At 42.6% G+C, this 22,527-nt stretch overlaps 1 protein-coding gene and 1 long non-coding RNA gene across 2 annotated transcripts; both read right to left on the reverse strand.

Annotated features, from left to right (window-relative positions):
* Positions 1–2,715: 2,715 nt before the first annotated feature.
* LOC106598520 (uncharacterized) lies at positions 2,716–7,054 on the reverse strand. Its single transcript, XM_045707719.2, has 11 exons — positions 6,813–7,054; positions 6,515–6,630; positions 5,769–5,828; positions 5,551–5,640; positions 5,343–5,459; positions 4,752–4,889; positions 4,493–4,630; positions 4,322–4,355; positions 4,185–4,211; positions 4,044–4,070; positions 2,716–3,803 (listed from the first exon to the last, which is right to left on the reverse strand). The coding sequence occupies exons 1-11, from the start codon at positions 6,829–6,831 to the stop codon at positions 3,271–3,273; spliced, it is 1,299 nt and encodes a 432-aa protein (XP_045563675.2). The 5' UTR covers positions 6,832–7,054; the 3' UTR covers positions 2,716–3,270.
* A 5,137-nt stretch (positions 7,055–12,191) lies between these two features.
* On the reverse strand, positions 12,192–14,181 carry LOC123730536 (uncharacterized). The gene is made up of 3 exons (XR_006762001.2): positions 13,991–14,181; positions 13,787–13,912; positions 12,192–13,031 (listed from the first exon to the last, which is right to left on the reverse strand). It is a non-coding gene; the product is annotated as an uncharacterized LOC123730536 (long non-coding RNA).
* Between the last annotated feature and the right edge of the window lie 8,346 nt (positions 14,182–22,527).

The following is a 22,527-nucleotide window of genomic DNA, read 5'->3' on the forward strand; positions in this document are numbered from 1 at the left end:
AGAAACATTATGTACAAAATAAGTTACAAATAACGCAAAAAAAACAAATTATAGCACAATTGGTTAGGAGACTGTAAAACGGTGCCATTCTTTCATGGATCTAGGACCAGGCTGTAGATTGAGGAACTAGGACCAGGCTGTAGATTGAGGATCCAGGACCAGGCTGTAGATTGAGGAACTAGGACCAGCCTGTAGATTGAGGATCTAGGACCAGGCTGTAGATTGAGGATCTAGGACCAGCCTGTAGATTGAGGATCTAGGACCAGGCTGTAGATTGAGGAACCAGGACCAGCCTGTAGATTGAGGATCTAGGACCAGGCTGTAGATTGAGGATCCAGGACCAGGCTGTAGATTGAGGATCCAGGACCAGCCTGTAGATTGAGGATCTAGGACCAGGCTGTAGATTGAGGATCCAGGACCAGGCTGTAGATTGAGGATCCAGGACCAGGCTGTAGATTGAGGATCCAGGACCAGGCTGTAGATTGAGGATCCAGGACCAGGCTGTAGATTGAGGATCCAGGACCAGGCTGTAGATTGAGGATCCAGGACCAGGCTGTAGATTGAGGATCCAGGACCAGGCTGTAGATTGAGGAACCAGGACCAGGCTGTAGATTGAGGAACTAGGACCAGGCTGTAGATTGAGGATCCAGGACCAGGCTGTAGATTGAGGATCCAGGACCAGGCTGTAGATTGAGGAACCAGGACCAGGCTGTAGATTGAGGATCTAGGACCAGCCTGTAGATTGAGGATCTAGGACCAGGCTGTAGATTGAGGATCCTGGACCAGGCTGTAGATTGAGGATCTTGGACCAGGCTGTAGATTGAGGATCTTGGACCAGCCTGTAGATTGAGGATCTAGGACCAGGCTGTAGATTGAGGAACTAGGACCAGCCTGTAGATTGAGGAACTAGGACCAGCCTGTAGATTGAGGATCCGGAACCAGGCTGTAGATTGAGGATCTAGGACCAGGCTGTAGATTGAGGATCTAGGACCAGGCTGTAGATTGAGGATCTAGGACCAGCCTGTAGATTGAGGATCTAGGACCAGGCTGTAGATTGAGGAACCAGGACCAGCCTGTAGATTGAGGAACTAGGACCAGGCTGTAGATTGAGGATCTAGGACCAGGCTGTAGATTGAGGAACTAGGACCAGGCTGTAGATTGAGGATCCAGGACCAGCCTGTAGATTGAGGATCTAGGACCAGGCTGTAGATTGAGGATCTAGGACCGGGCTGTAGATTGAGGATCTAGGACCAGCCTGTAGATTGAGGATCTAGGACCTGGCTGTAGATTGAGGAACTAGGACCAGGGTGTAGGTTGAGGATCGAGTGGAAAAGCAGCTATCCACATTTTTTTAGGATTAGGCACTCTTGAATGTCCACAATCTAATGCAAGAAGTTGTTACATTAAACTACGATCTCAACTACCCTCTAAAGCACGTATCCAAAAGGACATGTAATATGTGTAAAATATGATAAAGTAGGGAATTGTTTTCCGAACTGAAAGGAATTACAAGTGTAAATTCATATTCACATTGACGGACAGAAAAAGCTTGTCAAAACAAGAACTGTACTTGCTGTTGGAATGACCCAAACAAACCAGAGGTTTTCACACCAGTGGAGGCTCCTCAGAGGAGGAAGGGAAGGACATTCACACTCAATGAATTTCATCAAAATTGAAATAGTGAAAAAGTTGTCATTTTTAGATATAAGTATACTAAAATAATTATTCACATGTCACCTAATAACTGACTAGAACACACTGTTTTACAATGAAGGTCTACAGTAGCCTCAACAGCACTCTGTAGGGTAGCACCATGGTGTAGCCAGAGGAAAGCTATTTCCTGTCCTCCTCTGAGTACATTGACTTCAATACAAAACCTAGGATGCGTTAGTTGTAGTTGCTATGTTGACTATAATGTTAGCTAATGTGGTGACAACGATGTGGGCTGTGTGTTGCGGTTATGGTATGAAGGTTTGGCATTGAGCATGTTAGGGATGTTCTGGATTGACATGTATGACAGCATTTTCCAGTTCCCGCCAATATCCAGCAACTTCGCACAGCCATTGAAGAGGAGAGGGACAACATTCCACAGGCCACAATCAACAGCCTGATCAACTCTGTGTGAAGGAGATGTGTTGCGCTGCATGAGGCTACTTCTTCACAGGAGAACAGTTTGAACGTAAACATTTAATGCGGCTTTAAAAAAAAAAAAAAGTATATTTGTCACGCCCTGACCTTAGAGATCCCTTTTATTCTCTATTTAGTTAGGTCAGGGTGTGACTAGGGTGGGCAATCTATGTTTTCTATTTCTTTGTTGGCTGGGTATGGTTCCCAATCAGAGGCAGCTGTCTATCGTTGTCTCTGATTGGGGATCATACTTAGGAAGCCTTTTTTTCACCGTCAGTTTGTGGGATCTTGTTTTTGGTACTGTGCTGTGTAGACCTACTGAATGTTACATTTCGGTGTACTTTGTAGCTCGGAGTCTCTACTTTTATCCAATATAAAAAATACAATTTCAAATTTTGCTACATACTGTAAGACCGATTTGAGCCAGTCGGTTACAAATGCTCAGATGTTGACACTGGCTTCTGTATTTTGACTGAAAAGTGAAACTGAAAGCAAGCAGAAATACATTGTTTACTTCATGATCAGTTGAGCAACAGTGCAGACAGTTTAACCACTTCCTTCTGATGGTAAGCAGCAATATGATAAAGATCTTGTTCAAATCAAATCAAATTTTATTTGTAACATGCGCCGAATACAACAGGTGTAGTAGACCTTACAGTGAAATGCTTACCCATGAGCCCCTAACCAAACAATGCAGTTTAATTTAAAAAATAAAATAAATACGAATAAGAAATAAAAGTAACAAGTAATTAAAGAGCAGTAGTAAAATAACAATAGCGAGACCATATACGTGGTGGAGATCTGAAGATCCAGTTTGACTCTTTTTCCAGGCAAAGTACGACTTCTTTTTTACTACAGTAACTAATATAACATTCAGTGTCGCTAGAAAGTATTATGAGTAGATGCAATAAAACAATCTCACTGTTAAATAATTTTTATTCAATGCGAGCTGAAAATAAAAGAATTTCAGTTGCTAGAAAGACATGTACAATAAAGTGGGTGGTGGTGAGCTCTATGTAACCCTTTAACCAACTGTATGTGCATATTTACTATATATATACATAACCTTCTAGAAGGTTCTCTCTTCTCCACAGAGGAACTCTGGAACTCTGGCAGAGTGACCATAACTCTAGGAAGATGAAACTACAGAATAACCAGCTCTCTGTCTGTCTCAATGGTGTGAAAAAGGGGGTAAATCTTTTCAGATTGATCAAAGTCGACATCAAAAGTGTAAATATGCCGCCTTTTCGCTGCATCATAGAAGGAGACCTGTCCCTCCTCTATATCCAGAGAGACCCCAACCTTTGAAGGTACAGCCTGGTTCAGTTTAGTGATTGGTGCAGTTACAGCCATGAGTTGTCCAAGCTGCAGACGCAGAGTCCAGTAACCTCTCTGTGGACTCAGGTCAAAAAAGCCTTGTCGTGGTGCTGACTCTCTAACCACCCCTATCCTCCACTCTGCCTTGCCCCTGACCCCCACCTCCCAGTAATGCCTTCCTGAGTTAAAACCTTTTGTCCCCAGTACACACCACCAACCATTGTACATTTTGGGAGTCATTTCGTAGTAATCCCAGGGATTGTAGACACTCTCAATGATGGTGGCCATTTTCACTCTTTTCCTGTCAGGGGACAGTAGGAGACTTGGGTTGGCTGTTTTTTCATCCATTGTGATCTTATCTGTAAGGAGATAAATCAAATGAAGTTAGAAATTAGAAAGATAGTGGCAGGAGAAACCTTACTGTTTGTGACAAGATTGTTATTATGGTAATTAAAAAAAAAAAAGTATTTTGCATTGATAATCATCCTAGTTATACAGCCAACCAATGAAGTTTTTTGTTCATACCAGGACACTGAAACTAGTTTTTGCATGTTATCTCATTTGAATAAATATTTACGTTGGCAATGAACCATACCAACCTGATGCTTTCGAAATCCATTTCCAAACTGTAATGAAACAGACAAGACATTTAGAATCATGTTAGCAATGAAGAAATGTTTATTTATGTTTATTTATATGTTTACAAAAAAACCAGACGTTAACTGTGGAATTTGACGTACCCGAGTCAGGAATGTGATTCAGAGTCACTAAGGGAAAAATATGAAGAAAAAACAAAACATGTTCGATAAATGAACTGATTAATACAATGTATATGTTGACTTCTATAATAACACACACAGTGGTAGCAGATACTAACCTCTGCTTCTGAACCACTGCTTTGCAATGGAGCCCTGTAAAATCAACAGCCTGGTTATTCTATAGTTCAACAATGGAGCCCTGTAAAATCAACAGCCATGTTAATCAAAAGTTCAACTTCATATAAATGTCACTCATAGAGACATGAAACATGTCTCTGTTTATATCTGACCTCCTGGCGCTGTTCCTGTAGCATGCTACAGATGATAAAGTCCATAACAGGGAGCATGCTGGGTAGTTTCCCTCTCTTCCACTGTGTCTCCAGATCCTCCAGGACTGAACACACATCCTCTCCTGGACACACTGAGTTCTACAGAGACACAGAGACATAGAGACATGGGATGATACTGCAGGATGCTCTCCTGGTAATATGTATCATTGTAATGTTACAGATGACTTTTTGTGTTTTTTTCTTCTTTTCTATCAATCACCTGTTCCATGCCCTTAAGTGTCCAGGCCCAGTTAGACAGTGCTTTTCTGGCTTCCTTCAGTTTCTCTTCCTTGTCTGGTCCCTGTTGATCTAGAGGTTCCTCATTTCTCCTGTCTCTTGTGAATTTCCCAGATGGTATCTAGTGAACAACAGGTCAGGTGGTTTATCACACGCTACTTCATCAAGAGCAGCTGGCAGTCAACACTGTTTGCACATGATGTGTGCTGTGTACAGTATGACTGTTGTATTTAAACCGGTGCCAGGTTTACCTTTAACATACAGTATGTGGGCGGTTTCCCCGGATACAGATAAATCTAAATCCTGGATGTCCATGGAATATTATTTTTAGTCTAGGACTAAGTTTATTCTGTGTTCGTTTTAATCGCCCCATGGTGTATTTACCTGTCCAGTCTGTGGTAACTGCCCCATGGTGTAATTACCTGTCCAGTCTGTGGTAACTGCCCCATGGTGTATTTACCTGTCCAGTCTGTGGTGACTGCCCCATGGTGTAATTACCTGTCCAGTCTGTGGTGACTGCCCCATGGTGTATTTACCTGTCCAGTCTGTGGTGACTGCCCCATGGTGTAATTACCTGTCCAGTCTGTGGTGAGGGATTCAGTTCCTCAGCCCACTGCAGTATGAACTCTTGACGCTCCTCTTGACAAGATCCATCCTCAGTCACTCTGGTCAGGAGGGAGACGTTTCTGATCTGTGAGGAATGGTACAGGACAACTGATTATGACTCATGACCATGTAAGATAAGGTCTCATACTTTCTTTTCACTACACAGAGGGACTTACCTGAACTACCCTGTTCAGTTCAGCAGCAAGTTCTCTGATGATTAATTTAGACTCATCAAAGGTGAAATCATCTTTCTCTTTGTCAGTCCCCTGGGGAAGGAGGGACAGTGATTGTGGGTGCTGAAAGGATTCTGTGGCGGTCTACTCCCCGTCATTGTGATACTGCTGTGGTAGGTCTACTTTGTCTAAGCAGTAGACATACCATGTATTCACCTTACCTTTACTTGTGCCAACAACTCAAGAGCTTTACGCCTGAGGCGTTCCTTCACCTTTGCAAACTGTTGAATAGAACCAATACTGTAGATTACTGGCATTGAAAAGACTGGTTTGATCACAATCCATTCCTGTCACTGCCTGTCACAGATGTTATGGTTGCTTATCTGTATCTTGCCTGGCACGTAGCCTGATTTCCTTCTTAGATTGCTTCAGAACTGTGTCTGAACTGTGAAATGATGTCCCGATACTTGAAGGAATGATCTAAGTATTGACTAATAGAAGGAAAATAACGTTCTGCATGGTGGAGCTCCTTCACAATATATTAATGGTCATTTAAACCAACGTTATTACGAAGTTATTACGACTCAAGTTTCAGTGACCTTTCGTGGGGTTCCTGTTTTGTCAGATGAGACCATCATGACCGAAACGTTGGTTTAAGTGACCAGTGCCAAGAAAAGGTGTGACAAATATCTGTCCGTTTAATTAGACGTGAAATTGAAACCTCCATACTTGTTTCTGATAAGAGTTGTTTACCAAAACCTACACTGCACATAATGACAGAGTGAGGCTATGTCTGATCATTTAAAGCACATCAAATCTTGTCTATGGCACTTATCTATGACACAGAATAACTTTACTCCCTCAGCTGAGAAGGAATGCTCGTTCTACTGAGTGCATGCATAGGCAGTTACAACTAAAATGCAACCCACTATAAAGGAATTTCTACCACAAAATTTGACTATATTACCTGAGTTAAACTCATTATTGGTTTGATGAAAGGTTGTGATGAACAGGTTCTGGGATTGTTTTCTTTTTTGCAAATACTTCCAAAGCTGCCATAACTGCCACCAAGTCTCTCTCTCTCTGCAACAATGACAAACAAAAAACTGTGAGTCCGGTGTATCATTGTGATAAATAACATCTTGAAAATATAAACGTTGCACTCTTTGTTGGTCTACTTCTAGTAGCTATTTTATTAAGCAATAGCACTTTAGAAAACAACTGTTATTGTTGCTGTAAATGTGAGAAGCTAAATTTCAAATTACCAGCTGTCTGTGAAGCCATCTTTGTCCTATAATGATGTCCTAAAACGCAGTGAGAGTATAGAATACAGAATCCTTCCTGTTGTTCATCACCATCCAGAGAATGAAGAACTTGTTTTGTTCATGGTTTGTTTAGTCTCAGAGACTCCACCCTCTAACACTACCTCCAACCAGTCTCAGAGACTTCACCCTCTCTACACTACCTCAACCAGTCTTTGACTCCACCCTCTCTACACTACCCTCAACCAGTCTCAGAGACTCCACCCTCTCTACACTACCTCCAACCAGTCTCAGAGACTCCACCCTCTCTGCCCTACCTCCAACCAGTCTCAGAGACTCCACCCTCTCTGCACAACCTCCAACCAGTCTCAGAGACTCCACCCTCTCTACACTACCTCCAACCAGTATCAGAGACTCCACCCTCTCTACACTACCTCCAACCAGTATCAGAGACTCCACACGCTCTGCACAACCTCAACCAGTCATCCATTTCACACATTGCTTTTTAAATGAATGATACAGAGAGTGAAATGGAACACAGTAATACAGCTGTATTCGAATTACTAAGCGTCACTACAATATACAACCATCTAAAAAATATTACAATACTGTACAATTAAAACATGGTTTTGTCTCAAAAAGGTTAGTTCATGACAACACCAAATATAAATGAGAAATCATGCCACCTAAACTCAGAAACTCAGAAATGTTGGGAACTCGTTGTAGAAAGATGAGCTCTGAGTCTCCCGCCTGGAAAGTATCAGAATTAACCAATAGGAAGCTCTATGCAAAAAAACATACGCACATTTTTACTTGGAGGTTTTGCGGTGTCTTGAAAGCACCAAGAATACAAACTGGAAAAATTGTTGTGAAACCAATACAAAGAAAATCAGGATGATATCAATATGTGTTGGTAGACAAAGTGGAAACTTGTATTTAGTCATTAAAGAATGGCAAATAATTCAAATACAACACGTTATATATACAGTTGAAGTCAGAAGTTTACATAAACTTAAGTTAGAGTCAATAAAACTTGTTTTTCAACCACTCCACAAATTTCTTGTTAACAAACTATTGTTTTGACAAGTCTGTTAGAACATCTACTTTGTGCGTGACAAAAGTAATTTTTCCAACAATTGTTTACAGACAGATTATTTCACTGTATCACAATTCCAGTGGGTCAGAAGTTTACATACTGTAACGGTTGTCGTCGGATAAAGTGGACCAAAATGCAGCAGGAATATGTGCACTCATCTTCTTTTATTTGGTGAAGAAGGAGAACCAAAATAAACACGTACACAAAGGAAACACAACGACTATATACAGGCTGGTAAGGCTATACGCAGAACAATCTCCCACAAACCACTAAAACAAACAGAACCTAAATATAGGACTCTCAGAGGCAACTAGAAAACACCTGCCTCCAATTGAGAGTCCACACCCCAATTACCTAAACATAGAAATAGACAAACTAGACAGAACATAGAAATACATAAACATAGAACAGTGACCAAAAACCCCGGAATACATAAATCAACTACCCCTCTACATAGACACACACCCCGAACCACATAAACCAAATACCCTTCTGCCACGTCCTGACCAAAATCTAATACAATTACTCCCTCTGCTGGTCAGGACGTGACAGTACCCCCCCAAAGGTGCAGACCCCGGATGCACCTCAAAAGAAAAAACAAAATCCCCCAAAACAACAAAAAAAACAATTTCCCCATAAACTAAAGGGAGGGAAGGGAGGGTGGCTGCCGTCAATGACGGCACCTGTGCTACACCCCCCCTCCCCAACCCACCTATACTGGAGGTGGCTTAGGTTCTAGCCTACTGTCCTCCAGACTGTAGGCAGAGTCTCTTGTCTCCGGACCGTAGGCAGACTCACTCAGTTCCGGGTCGTAGGCAGACTCATTCAGTTCCGGGCTGTAAGCAGACTCACACAATTCAAAGTTATTATAAACCTCATTCTGATCCGGACCACAGGCAGACTCACTCGGTTCCGGACATGGTGCAGACTCACTCGGTTCCGGACAGTGGGCCGTCTCACCTGGTTCCGGACACTCTGGACGAGGCACTGTTGCCGGACACTCTGGACGAGGCACTGTTGCCGGACACTCTGGACGAGGCACTGTTGCCGGACACTCTGGACGAGGCACTGTTGCCGGACACTCGGGCCTGGTCTGACGCACTGGAAGCCTGATGCGTGGGGCTGGTAGTGGAGGTACCAGCCTGGGGACACGCACATCAGGGCTAATGCGGGGAGCAGGAACCGGCCGAATTGGAGTGGGCTGACGCACTGGAAGCCTGATGGGTGGTGGTGGAAGTGCCAGTTTGGGGACACGCACCTCCGGGCTAGTGCGGGGAGTGGGAACAGGCTGAGTTGGAGTGGGCTGACGCACTGGAAGCCTGATGCGTGGTGTTGGTACTGGACGTGCCAGCCTGGAGACACGCACCTCAAGGCTAGTGTGTGTAGCGGGAAACACTGGACTGTAGAGGCGCACTGGCGGTCTCGAGCGCAGGACTGGCATCACCCCTACTGGCTGGATGCCCACTTTCCCCTGGCACATGCGGGGCGCTGGTACTGCGCATACCGGCCTGAAAATACCCGCCCTCGAACTGCACCCATCACCCCAAAGCACGGGACCTGTCCAGTCAATGGTTGTTTGGAAAAAACACGGGGATTTGGCTTGGGACTTAATCCTCGCCCAGGCAACCTACCCGTGTGCCCCCCCCCCAAAAAAAATTATTGGGGTTGCCTCTCCGGCTTCCTCACCAGCCGTGTTCCCCAGTAGCGATTCCGGTCCTCCCCAGACTTCCTCCATGGGCCCTCTCCGGCCAGAATCTCCTCCCAAGTCCATGACTCACGATATTCCACCTGTTGTTCCCTCCTCCGCTGCTTGGTCCGTGTTTGGTGGATAGTTCTGTCACGGCTGTCGTAGTGAAGAGAGGACCAAGGCGCAGCGGGTTGCGTGCTCATCATTATAATTTATTAAATAAACGTGAACACGGAAAACGAGAAAACAGAGAACGACAGACCGACAGTTTCACAGGCTAAATAAATAACAGCAGTGCGAAATACAACTACCCACAAAATACAAACAAAACCCATACCTATATATAGCACTCTCAATCAGAGGCAACTAGAAAACACCTGCCTCCAATTGAGAGTCCACACCCCAATTACCTAAACATAGAAATAGACTAAACTAGACAGAACATAGAAATACATAAACATAGAACAGTGACCAAAAACCCCGGAATACATAAATCAACTACCCCTCTACATAGACACACACCCCGAACCACATAAACCAAATACCCTTCTGACACGTCCTGACCAAAATCTAATACAATTACTCCCTCTGCTGGTCAGGCCGTGACACAAACACTAAGTTGACTGTGCCTTTAAACAGCTTGAACATTTTCAGAAAGTTATGTTATGGCTTTAGAAGCTTCTGATAGGTTAATTGACATCATTTAAGTCAATTGGCGGTGTACCTGTGGATGTATTTCAAGGCCTACCTTTAAACTCAGTGCCTCTTTGCTTGACATCATGGGACAATCAAAAGAAATCAGCCAAGACCTCAGAGAATAGAATTGTAGACCTCCACAAGTCTGATTCATCCTTGGGAGCATTTTCCAAACGCCTGAAGGTACCACGTTCATCTGTACAAACAATAGTACGCAAGTATAAACACCATGGAACCACGCAGCTGTCATAACGCTCAGGAAGGAGAGATGAACGTACTTTGGTGCGAAAAGTGCAAATCAATCCCAGAACAACAGCAAAGGACCTTGTGAAGATGCTGGAGGAAACATATACAAAATGATCTATATCCACAGGTAAAAGAGTCCTATATCGACATAACCTGAAAGGCCGGTCAGCAAGGAAAAAGCCACTGCTCCAAAACCTCCATAAAAAAGCCAGACTACGGTTTGCAACTGCACATGGGGACAAAAATCGTAATTTTTGGAGAAATGTCCTCTGGTCTGATGAAACAAAAATAGAACTGTTTGGCCATAATTACCATCGTTATGTTTGGAGGAAAAAGGGGGATGCTTGCAAGCCGAAGAACACCATCCCAACCGTGAAGCACGGGGGTGGCAGCATCATGTTGTGGGGGTGCTTTGCTGCAGGAGGGACTGGTGCACTTCACAAATAGATGGCATCATGGAGAAAGAAAATGATGTGGATATAGTCAGGAAGTTAAAGCTTGGTCGCAAGTGGGTCTTCCAAATGGACAATGACCACAAGCATACTTCCAAAGTTGTGGCTTAAGGACAACAAAGTCAAGGTATTGGAGTGGCCATCACAAAGCCCTGAATAAATACTATAGAACATTTGTGGGCAGAACTGAAAAAGTGTGTGCGATCAAGGAGGCCTAGAAACCTGACTAAGTTACACCATCTCTGTCAGGAGGAATGGGCCAACATTCACACAACTTATTGTGGGAAGCTTGTGGAAGGCTACCTGAAATATTTGACCCAAGTTAAACAATTTAAAGGCAATGCTACCAAATACTAATTGAGTGTATGTAAACTTCTGACCCACTGGGAATGTGATGAAAGAAATAAAAGCTGAAATAAATCATTCTCCCTACTATTATTCTGACATTTCACATCCTTAAAATAAAGTGGTGATCCTAACTGACCTAAGACAGGGAATTTTTTATGGGATTAAATATCAGGAATTGTGAAAAACGGAGTTTAAATGTAGTTGCCTAAGGTGTATGTAAACTTCCTTCGTCAACTGTACATAGTACTAGTCAAAAGTTTGGACACACCTACTCATTCAAGGGTTTTTCTTTCATTTTTTTATACTTTCTACATTGTAGAGTAATAGTGAAGACGTCAAAATATGAAATAGTTTGGAATGAATTCTAGGTCAGGTGAACAAAAGGACTTGAGTTCTTGTATGTTGTAACGATAACACCACGACCTGTTAATCATAAGGCATTCACGCCTGCCCTTCTCACCGGAGAGATGTTTGTTCCTGTCGGCACGATACGTGTACCGACTCTGATAACGTATCCCAAGTGAGCCACTTTAATAATAACAAATTGGATGAAATAAATGTATCATTAGTCACTTTAAACAATGCCACTTTATATAATGTTTACATACCCTACATTACTCATCTCATATGTGTATACTGTACTCTATACTATCTACTGCATTTTGCCTATACCACACGGCCATCGCTCATCCATATATTTATATGTACATATTCTTAATCATTCCTTTACACTTGTGTGTAATAAGGTAGTTGTTGTGAAATTGTTAGATTACTTGTTAGTGTAACGCTCCTCTTCGTCTGAAGATATAGAGAAATCGCTGTCGGAAAAGGTGGACCAATACGCAGCGGGTTGAGTGCTCATCATTAATTTATTAAACAACGTGAACACGAAAAAACAGGAAAATCAGAAACGCCAGGTACAGGTTAGCAGGCTAACATAAAGCAGCAGTGCTAAAGACAACAACCCACAAACCCCAGGTGAAAAACACACTCCTAATATATGACTCCCAATCAGGAACAACGACATACAGCTGTTCCTGATCGGGAGCCACACAGACTAACAAAGAAACAGAACAACTAGATAAACCATAGAAAACCAACACTAGAACAATACTCAAACCCCAGACTACATAAACCAAACACCCCTTAAATAACACACACAACCCGAACCATATGAAACAAATACCCCTCTGCCACGTCCTGACCAAATAAAATAAAATTACTCCCTCTGCTGGTCAGGACGTGACAGTTAGATATTACTGCATGGTCAGAACTAGAAGTACAAGCATTTCGCTACACTCGCATTAACATCTGCTAATCATGTGTATTTGACCAATAAAATTTGATTTGATAACACATATGGAATCATGTAGTAACCAAAAAAGTGTTAAACAAATCAAAATATATTTTATATTTGAGAATCTTCACAGTAGCCACCCTTTGCCTTGATGACAACTTTGCACACTCTTGGCATTCTCTCAGCCAGTTTCACCTGGAATGCTTGAAGGAGTTCCCACATATGCTGAGCACTTGTTGGCTGCTTTTCCTTCACTCTGCAGTCCAACTCATCCCAAACCATCTCAATTTGGTTGAGGTCGGGTGATTGTGTAGGCTAGGTCATCTGATGCAGCACTACATCCCTCTCCTTCTTGGTAAAATAGCCCTTACACAGCCTTGAGGTGTGTTGGGTCATTGTCCTGTTGAAAAACAAATGATAGTCCCACTAAGTGCAAACCAGATGGAATGGCATATCGCTGCAGAATGCTGTGGTAGCCATGCTGGTTAAGTGTGCCTTCAATTCAAAATAGATCACTGACAGTGTCACCAGCAAAGCACCCCCACACCATAACACCTCCTCCCCCATGCTTCACGGTGGGAACCACACATGCGGAGATCATCCGTTCACCTACTCTGTGTCTCACAAAGACACAGCAGTTGGAACCAAAAATCTCAAATTTGGACGCATTAGACCAGAGAACAGATTTACACTGGTCTAATGTCGATTGCCAGTGTTTCTTGGCCCAAGCAAGTCTCTTCTTTTATCCACTGTAAAAAAATAACATTTCTAAATTTGCTACATCAGACTGTAACTGCCCCATGGTGTATTTACCTGTCCAGTCTGTGGTAACTGCCTGGTTGTGTATGTACCTGTGCAGTTTGTGGTGACTGCCCCATTGTGTATTTACCTGTCCAGTCTGTGGTGACTGCCCCATGGTGTAATTACCTGTCCAGTCTGTGGTAACTGCCCCATGGTGTAATTACCTGTCCAGTCTGTGGTGACTGCCCCATGGTGTATTTACCTGTCCAGTCTGTGGTGACTGCCCCATGGTGTAATTACCTGTCCAGTCTGTGGTAACTGCCCCATGGTGTAATTACCTGTCCAGTCTGTGGTGACTGCCCCATGGTGTAATTACCTGTCCAGTCTGTGGTGACGGCCCCATGGTGTAATTACCTGTCCAGTCTGTGGTGAGTGATTCAGTTCCTCAGCCCACTGCAGTATGACGTCTTGACGCTCCTCTTGACAAGATCCATCCTCAGTCACTCTGGTCAGGAGGGAGATGTTTCTGATCTGTGAGGACTGGTACAGGACAACTGATTATGACTCACAAAGACCATATTGACACATTATTTTCACTACATAGATAGACAGACTTACCTGAACTACCCTGCTCAGTTCAGGAGCAAGTTCTCTAATGACGTGAAATTGAAACCTCCATACCTGTTTCTGATAAGAGTTGTTTACCAGAAATTACACAGCACATAATGACAGGGTGAGGGCATGTCTGAGCACATCAAATCTTGGGTATCATGGTCAGTCTCTATAGAGAGAACCTGTCCTCATGAAAACTATGCAATTAGCGACACCTTGTGGTGAAACAAAACAATTTGTATTTGTATTTTTTCCTTTGTATTTTTTTCTAATGCATACATTTAACCACTAGATGGCATTGTGAGGTAATTATTGATAAGGTATCTCCTGCCAAATAGCATGGTTGCGTTCAATTCAGTTTTCAGATCTGCAATGAGGATGTGGATTGAAATTACATTTTTAACTTGAAGAATCCTCATAGAAAAACAACAGTGTTTTCTATTCACTTCTTGACCCCAACCAGCTTCCCCCAGCCCAAGTCTCTCCCTCAAACCTCCACACAGATCCTTACTGTAACTCAACTTAGTAAATGTCCTAAAGTTGTGTCATGTGGGAAACCAAACAGCACATAGCCAGATTGCATAACATCATCCAGCAGCATTGTTGCAATACCATTAAATCCTCCCCCAGCTCCAGCAAGTAGTGTAGGATGTCATACCAACAGTCGTGCTTTTCATTCAAACATCAAAGATCCACCTCCATGTTTTACAGTAGGGATGAGGTATTTTCTGCCTATGAATTAGTTTTTTTCAGTGGAAAAACCCACCCCTGATGGGCGTGGCCAAAGAGCTCTATTTTTCCTGTCATATGACCAAAGCACCGGTTCCAATCCAAGTGCCAATGCCGTTTAGCAAACTCCAGGAAGTGATATGGTGAGATGACATGAAAATAGATATTTGGCCACGTACACAAATCCTGTATTGTCTCTCATTCAAACATGACATTGCCTGTGTCTCAGTCAAGCTTATTTCTCTTCATATGACAAGGATTAAAAAGGATTTGCCAGTAGATTGTCGACTTGATGGCAACTGATGATGACTGCTAGCTAAGACTTTGAAAGTAAGATGTTGACATGATCTGTCCAATCAAAGCTACTGTAGATATCACGTGATTTGATGTCATTCTATCTGTGGCCAATGACCTTGAGCCTTCTTGGATGGGCACGTCTAATATAACTCTATGGCAGAACCCAAAGGGCAACATTTTTCGAGCTCTAACCTTAGATATGGGGATGACGTACTGTCCCATGAGTGACAGAGAACTGAGCCAGTCATGACAGAAAACTGAGCCAATCAGGCGCAATGCTCTGTATTTTCTGCTGGCTAGCCCCACCACCACAGAAAGCACTGAGCTAGGCTGGAACACCTGCATTTTGGAGCTGCCTTACTCAAGAAAACATAAAAGACCATGTTTGTATTCGGCTTTATTAACTCAATGACTTTTTTTTGTGTTTTACATAGGTTTGCAAACTGATATGTGACACGTATTAATGCCAAAATTACAAGCAAAACAGGCAAGCCCACCCCAGTGTATATATAAAGAAAATAATATATATATATATATATATATATATATATATATATATATATATATATATATATATATATTATTTTTTTTCTTACCTAAAAGTGTGGTGCATAAAACAGGTGCCCTGAATGACGGGTCGCCACTGATAATAAGTGATATCTGTATCGCCGTAGACTACACCACTGCTGTCATCCTTACCTCCAAGTGTTTATTCAAGTTGGATAATCGTTGAATGCAGACAGCAGTCACACCATTGGAAGATATAGCTTGGACTGTAGCCTACAAAAGCCTATTCCTGCTCTTTTCCCCCGCGACCCATCAAACACATTTGTTGTGTCGTGCCATTTACGGGCTGTCGTGCCATTTACTGAGGAGTGGCTTCTGTCTTGACTCTTCCACCTGAGCGAGTCTGACCACAAGTCAGAGACCACTCCTCAGTAAATGGCACGACAGCCCGCTTGGAGTTTGCCAAAAGGCACCTAAAGGACTCAGACCATGAGGAAACAGATTCTCTGGTCTGATGAAAACAAGACTGAACACTTTGGCCTGAATGCCAAGCGTCACGTCTTGAGGAAACCTGGCACCATCTTTACGGTGAAGCATGGTGGTGGCAGCATCATGCTGTGGGGATGTTTTTCAGTTGCAGGGACTGGGTCAGTCTAGTTAGGATTGAGGGAAAGATGAACGGAGCAAAGTAGAGAGAGATCCTTGATGAAAACCTGCTCCAAAGCGCTCAGGACCTCAGTCTGGGGTGAAGGTTTACCTTCCAGCAGGACAACAAACCTTAGCATACAGCCAAGACAACACAGGACTGGCTTTAGGATAAGTCTCTGAATGTCCTTGAGTGGCCCAGCCAGAGCCCTTGAACCTGATCGGGCATCTCTGGAGAGACCTGAAAATAGCTGTGCAGCAACGCTACCCATCCAACCTGACAGAGCATGAGAGGATTTGCAGAGAAGAATGGGAGAAACTCCCCAAATACAGGTGTGCCAAGCTTGTAGCGTTATACCCAAGAAGACTTGAGGCTGTAATCACTGCCAAAGCTGCTTCAACAAAGTACTGAATACTTACGTAAATGTGATATTTCAGTTTTTTATTTTTAATACATTTGAGAAAAAAAACAAAAAACCTTGTTATTGCTAGGTCATTATGGGGTATTGTGTGTAGAATGATGAGGGGGGGAAACGATTTAATCAATTTAAGAATAAGGCTGTAACGTAACAAAATGTGGAAAATGTCAAGGGGTCCGAATCCCTTCTGAATGCACTGTAAATACATATACAAATACAGAGATAGAGACTAACAAATGCTCAACCTCCAGGGGAGTTTAAGTACAATTCTTACAAGCTTGTTTTGGATGGTCTGTAGCTTCTTCTTCAGATGTTTGTGGCTGTTGGCGAACCACGATGTGCAGGCATAATCAAAGTGATACTGGACTAGCGCACTTGCTAGAGTCTTTAGGATGTCTATAGCTAGGTTTCCATCCAATTGGCGACAGATTTTCGTGTTACTATTCTAAAATCTTCATAAAAATAATATGCCATTTCAGAGTTTCCTTTAGGAAAAGTTGGCGCCGGACAGTGAAGAGTTTAATTTACCAGACATTGCAGAAATGTAATGGATAATCCATATGCATTTAGATCCAACCTGGTACAGGCAGCGCCATCACAATAAACAAGGGATGTTGGCCAAATGAGCCACATTTACGTGTCCTTAAAAAACAGCCTATCAAAAAAAATACAAAATGCTATTCCTTGTGTTTTAACCCCACAGTATATTCAGGTTAACCTGTTATGGCTAGGGGGCAGTATTTTCACGGCCGGATAAAAAACGTACACGATTTAATCTGATTATTACTCCTGCCCAGAAACTAGAATATGCATATAATTATTGGCTTTGGATAGAAAACACCCTAAAGTTTCTAAAACTGTTTGAATGGTGTCTGTGAGTATAACAGAACTCATATGGCAGGCAAAAACCTGAGAAGATTCCATACAGGAAGTGACCTGTCTGCACAAAGTCTTGTTCATCTTGGCTCTTTTTATTGAAGACTGAGGATCTTTGCTGTAACGTGACACTTCCTACGGCTCCCATAGGCTCTCAGAACCCGTGAAAAAGCTGAATGATATCGAGGCAGCCTCTGGCTGAAACACATTATCGCCTTTGGTAAGTGGCCGATCAGAGGACAATGGGCTTAGGCGCGTGCACGAGTCGACCCCATGCTTTATTTTCTTTCGTCTTTTTACCTAAACGCAGATTCCCGGTCGGAATATTATCACTTTTTTTACGAGAAAAATGGCATAAAAATTGATTTTAAACAGCGGTTGACATGCCTCGAAGTACGGCAATGGAATATTTAGAATTTTTTTGTCACGAAATGCGTCGTGCTCGTCACCCTTCTTTACCATTCGGATAGTGTCTTGAACGCACGAACAAAACGCCGGTATTTGGATATAACAATGGATTATTTGGGACCAAACCAACATTTGTTATTGAAGTAGAAGTCCTGGGAGTGCATTCTGCCGAAGAACAGCAAAGGTAATAACATTTTTCTTATAGTAAATCTGACTTTGGTGAGTGCTAAATTTGCTGGGTGTCTAAATAGCTAGCCCTGTGATGCCGGGCTATCTACTGAGAATATTGCAAAATGTGCTTTCACCGAAAAGCTATTTTAAAATCGGACATAGCGAGTGCATAGAGGAGTTCTGTATCTATAATTCTTAAAATAATTGTTATGTTTTTTGTGAATGTTTATCGTGAGTAATTTAGTAAATTCACCGGAAGTTTGCGGGGGGTATGCTAGTTCTGAACGTCACATGCTAATGTAAAAAGCTGTTTTTTGATATAAATATGAACTTGATTGAACAAAACATGCATGTATTGTATAACATAATGTCCTAGGGGTGTCATCTGATGAAGATCATCAAAGGTTAGTGCTGCATTTAGCTGTGGTTTGGATTTATGTGACATTATATGCTAGCTTGAAAAATGGGTGTCTGATTATTTCTGGCTGGATACTCTGCTGACATAATCTAATGTTTTGCTTTTGTTGTAAAGCCTTTTTGAAATCGGACAGTGTGGTTAGATAACGGAGAGTCTTGTCTTTAAAATGGTGTAAAATAGTCATATGTTTGAAAAATGGAAGTTTTTGGATTTTTGAGGAATTTATAATTCGCGCAACGCCCATCATTGGCTATTGGAGCAGGTGTTCCGCTAGCGGTTAACCCCACAGTATATTCAGACATCTAGACGTTCCGCTAGCGGAACACCTGCTCCAATATCCAATGATAGGCGTGGCGCGAATTACAAATTCCTCAAAAATCCAAAAACTTCCATTTTTCAAACATATGACTATTTTACACCATTTTAAAGACAAGACGCTCCTTTATCTAACCACACTGTCCGATTTCAAAAAGGCTTTACAGCAAAAGCAAAACATTAGATTATGTCAGCAGAGTACCCAGCCAGAAATAATCAGACACCCATTTTTCAAGTTAGCATATAATGTCACAAAAAACTAAACCACAGCTAAATGCAGCATTAACCTTTGATGATCTTCATCAGATGACACGCCTAGGACATTATGTTATACAATACATGCATGTTTTGTTCAATCAAGTTCATATTTATATCAAAAACCAGCTTTTTACATTAGCATGTGACGTTCAGAACTAGCATTCCCACCGAACACTTCCGGTGAATTTACTAAATTACTCACGATAAACGTTCACAAAAAACATAACAATTATTTTAAGAATTATAGATACAGAACTGGTTTAAGCAATCGAGGTGTCCGATTTTAAAATAGCTTTTCGGTGAAAGCACATTTTGCAATATTCTGAGTAGATAGCTCGCCATCACAGGCTAGCTATTTTGACACCCACCAAGTTTGAACCTCACCAAACTCAGATTTACTATAAGAAAATTGGATTACCTTTGTTGTTCTTCGTCAGAATGCACTCCCGGGACTTCTACTTCAATAACAAATGTTGGTTTGGTTCCAAATAATCCATAGTTATATCCAAATAGCGGCGTTTTGTTGTGCGTTCAAGACACTATCCGAAGGGTGACGAAGGGTTACGCGCCCGACGCGTTTCGTGACAAAAAAATTCTAAATATTCCATTACCGTACTTCGAAGCATGTCAACCGCTGTTTAAAATCAATTTTTATGCTTTTTTTCTCGTAAAAAAGCGATAATATTCCGACCGGGAGTCGTTGTTTTCGTTCAAAGACGAAAGAATAAAAACATGGTGTCGCCTCGTGCACGCGCCTCAGTCTCATTGTTCTCTGATTGACCACTATCTAAATGCGCTACTGTTTTTCAGCCAGGGCCTGCAAAGACATCATTCAGCTTTTTGCCGCCTTCTGAGAGCCTATGGGAGCCGTAGGAAGTGTCACGTTACAGCAGAGATCCTCAGTTTTCAATAAAGAGAGTGTAGAAGGCCAATAAATGGTCAGAGAGCGCACTTCCTGTAAGGAATCTTCTCAGGTTTTTGCCTGCCAAATGAGTTCTGTTATACTCACAGACACCATTCAAACAGTTTTAGAAACTTTGGAGTGTTTTCTATCCAAAGCTAATAATTATATGCATATTCTAGTTTCTGGGCAGGAGTAAAAATCAGATTAAATCGGGTACGTTTTTTATCCGGCCGTGAAAATACTGCCCCCTATCCATAACAGGTTAACCCCACAGTATCTACAGGTTAAACCCACAGTATATTCAGGTTAACCCCACAGTATCTACAGGTTAACCCTACAGTATCTACAGGTTAACCCTACAGTATATTCAGGTTAACCCCACAGTATCTACAGGTTAACCCCACAGTATATTCAGGTTAACCCCACAGTATATTCAGGTTAACCCCACAGTATATTCAGCTTAACCCCACAGTATATTCAGGTTAACCCTACAGTATCTACAGGTTAACCCCACAGTATATTCAGGTTAACCCTACAGTATCTACAGGTTAACCCCACAGTATATTGAGGTTAACCCCACAGTATCTACAGGTTAACCCCACAGTATATTCAGTTTAACCCTGCAGTATCTACAGGTTAACCCCACAGTATATTCAGGTTAACCCCACAGTATCTACAGGTTAACCCTACAGTATCTACAAGTTAACCCTACAGTATATTCAGGTTAACCCTACAGTATCTACAGGTTAACCCCACAGTATATTCAGCTTAACCCCACAGTATCTACAGGTTAACCCCACAGTATATTCAGGTTAACCCCACAGCATCTACAGGTTAACCCCACAGTATATTCAGGTTAACCCTACAGTATCTACAGGTTAACCCCACAGTATATTCAGCTTAACCCCACAGTATATGCAGGTTAACCCCACAGTATATTCAGGTTAACCCCACAGTATCTACAGGTTAACCCCACAGTATATTCAGGTTAACCCCACAGTATCTACAGGTTAACCCCACAGTATATTCAGGTTAACCCCACAGTATCTACAGGTTAACCCCACAGTATCTACAGGTTAACCCTACAGTATCTACAGGTTAACCCCACAGTATATTCAGCTTAACCCCACAGTATCTACAGGTTAACCCCACAGTATATTCAGGTTAACCCCACAGTATCTACAGGTTAACCCCACAGTATATTCAGGTTAACCCCACAGTATCTACAGGTTAACCCCACAGTATCTACAGGTTAACCCCACAGTATCTACAGGTTAACAGCAGTATCTACAGGTTAACAGCAGTATCAACAGGTTAACAGCAGTATCTACAGGTTAACAGCAGTATCTACAGGTTAACAGCAGTATCTATCTATCCCCTTGGAGGTTTGGGCTCCACCAGATCACATAGGAACATGTTAATTGGGTACCCCCTGGAGGTTGGGGCCCCCACCAGATCACATATGAGCATGTTAATTGGGTACCCCCTGGAGGTTGGGGCCCCCACCAGATCACATAGGAACATGTTAATTGGGTACCCCCTGGAGGTGTCCCCCGTCCCCCCATGACAAAACCTGTAGGGAATTAGGTTTAAAATGTCCAAGTTGGCTGGATGTAACTTGGGTGGTGGAACAGCAGACTAGTCTCTTTTAATTTTTTACTTATTTAGCTTTTATTTAACTAGGCAAATTCTTATTTACAATGACGGCACTACCCTGGCCAAACCCTAACCCAGACGATGCTGGGCCAATTGTGCACTGCCCTATGGGACTCCCAATTTTATTTATTTATTTTACAGTTGTTGATGTGTGTAGAGGGTCCCTGGTTCAAGCCCAGGTAGGGGCGAGGAGAGGGACGGAAGCTATACTGTTACATTGATGCTGTTGACCCGGATCACTGGTTGCTGCAGAAAAGGAGGAGGTCAAAAGGGGGGTGAGTGCAACCGATGTGAAATGGCTAGTTAGTTAGCGGTGGTGCGCGCTAATAGCGTTTCAATCAGTGATGTCACTCGCTCTGAGACCTTGAAGTAGTTGTTCCCTTTGCTCTGCAAGGGCCACGGCTTTTGTAGCTGGATGAGTAACGATGCCTTGCGGGTGTCAGTTGTTGATGTGTGCAGAGGGTCCCTTGTTCGAGCCCAGGTTGGGGCGAGGAGAGGGACGGAAGCAATACTGTTACACGTTCGTAAATTCACTCTGGTCATCTACTCCGATTTCAGAGCACTCTCTTCTGGGTTTGCCAGAGCGCAGAATATGTGATGAACACCTGTTGAATGTGGCTGGTGTTAGTAAACGTCTGCCATTTTTTTTGTTTTCATTAAATTGTTGCCAGCAGCACAATTACAATGGCCAACGCTCTAGACAACATGAAACAGCCTTACCAGCTCTGCTAGGGAGAGTAAAATGATCAGAGAGGTTTTCTCTCATTTGTGTCTGGAAGTATCTAGCTAGCCAACTTTAGCCAGTTAGCTTGGGCGCTTGACTGCCGCTGTGAGGTCAGAACGCTCGGATCAACCCTACTCCTCGGCCAGAGCGTCCAGTGGGCCCAGTGTGCTCTGAATTTACGAATGGATATTCTGGCAACACTCTGAATTCACAAAT

Source organism: Salmo salar, chromosome 25 (genome assembly GCF_965601325.2).
Source record: "Salmo salar chromosome 25, fSalSal1, whole genome shotgun sequence".
In the NCBI taxonomy this organism is placed as follows: Eukaryota; Metazoa; Chordata; class Actinopteri; order Salmoniformes; family Salmonidae; genus Salmo; species Salmo salar.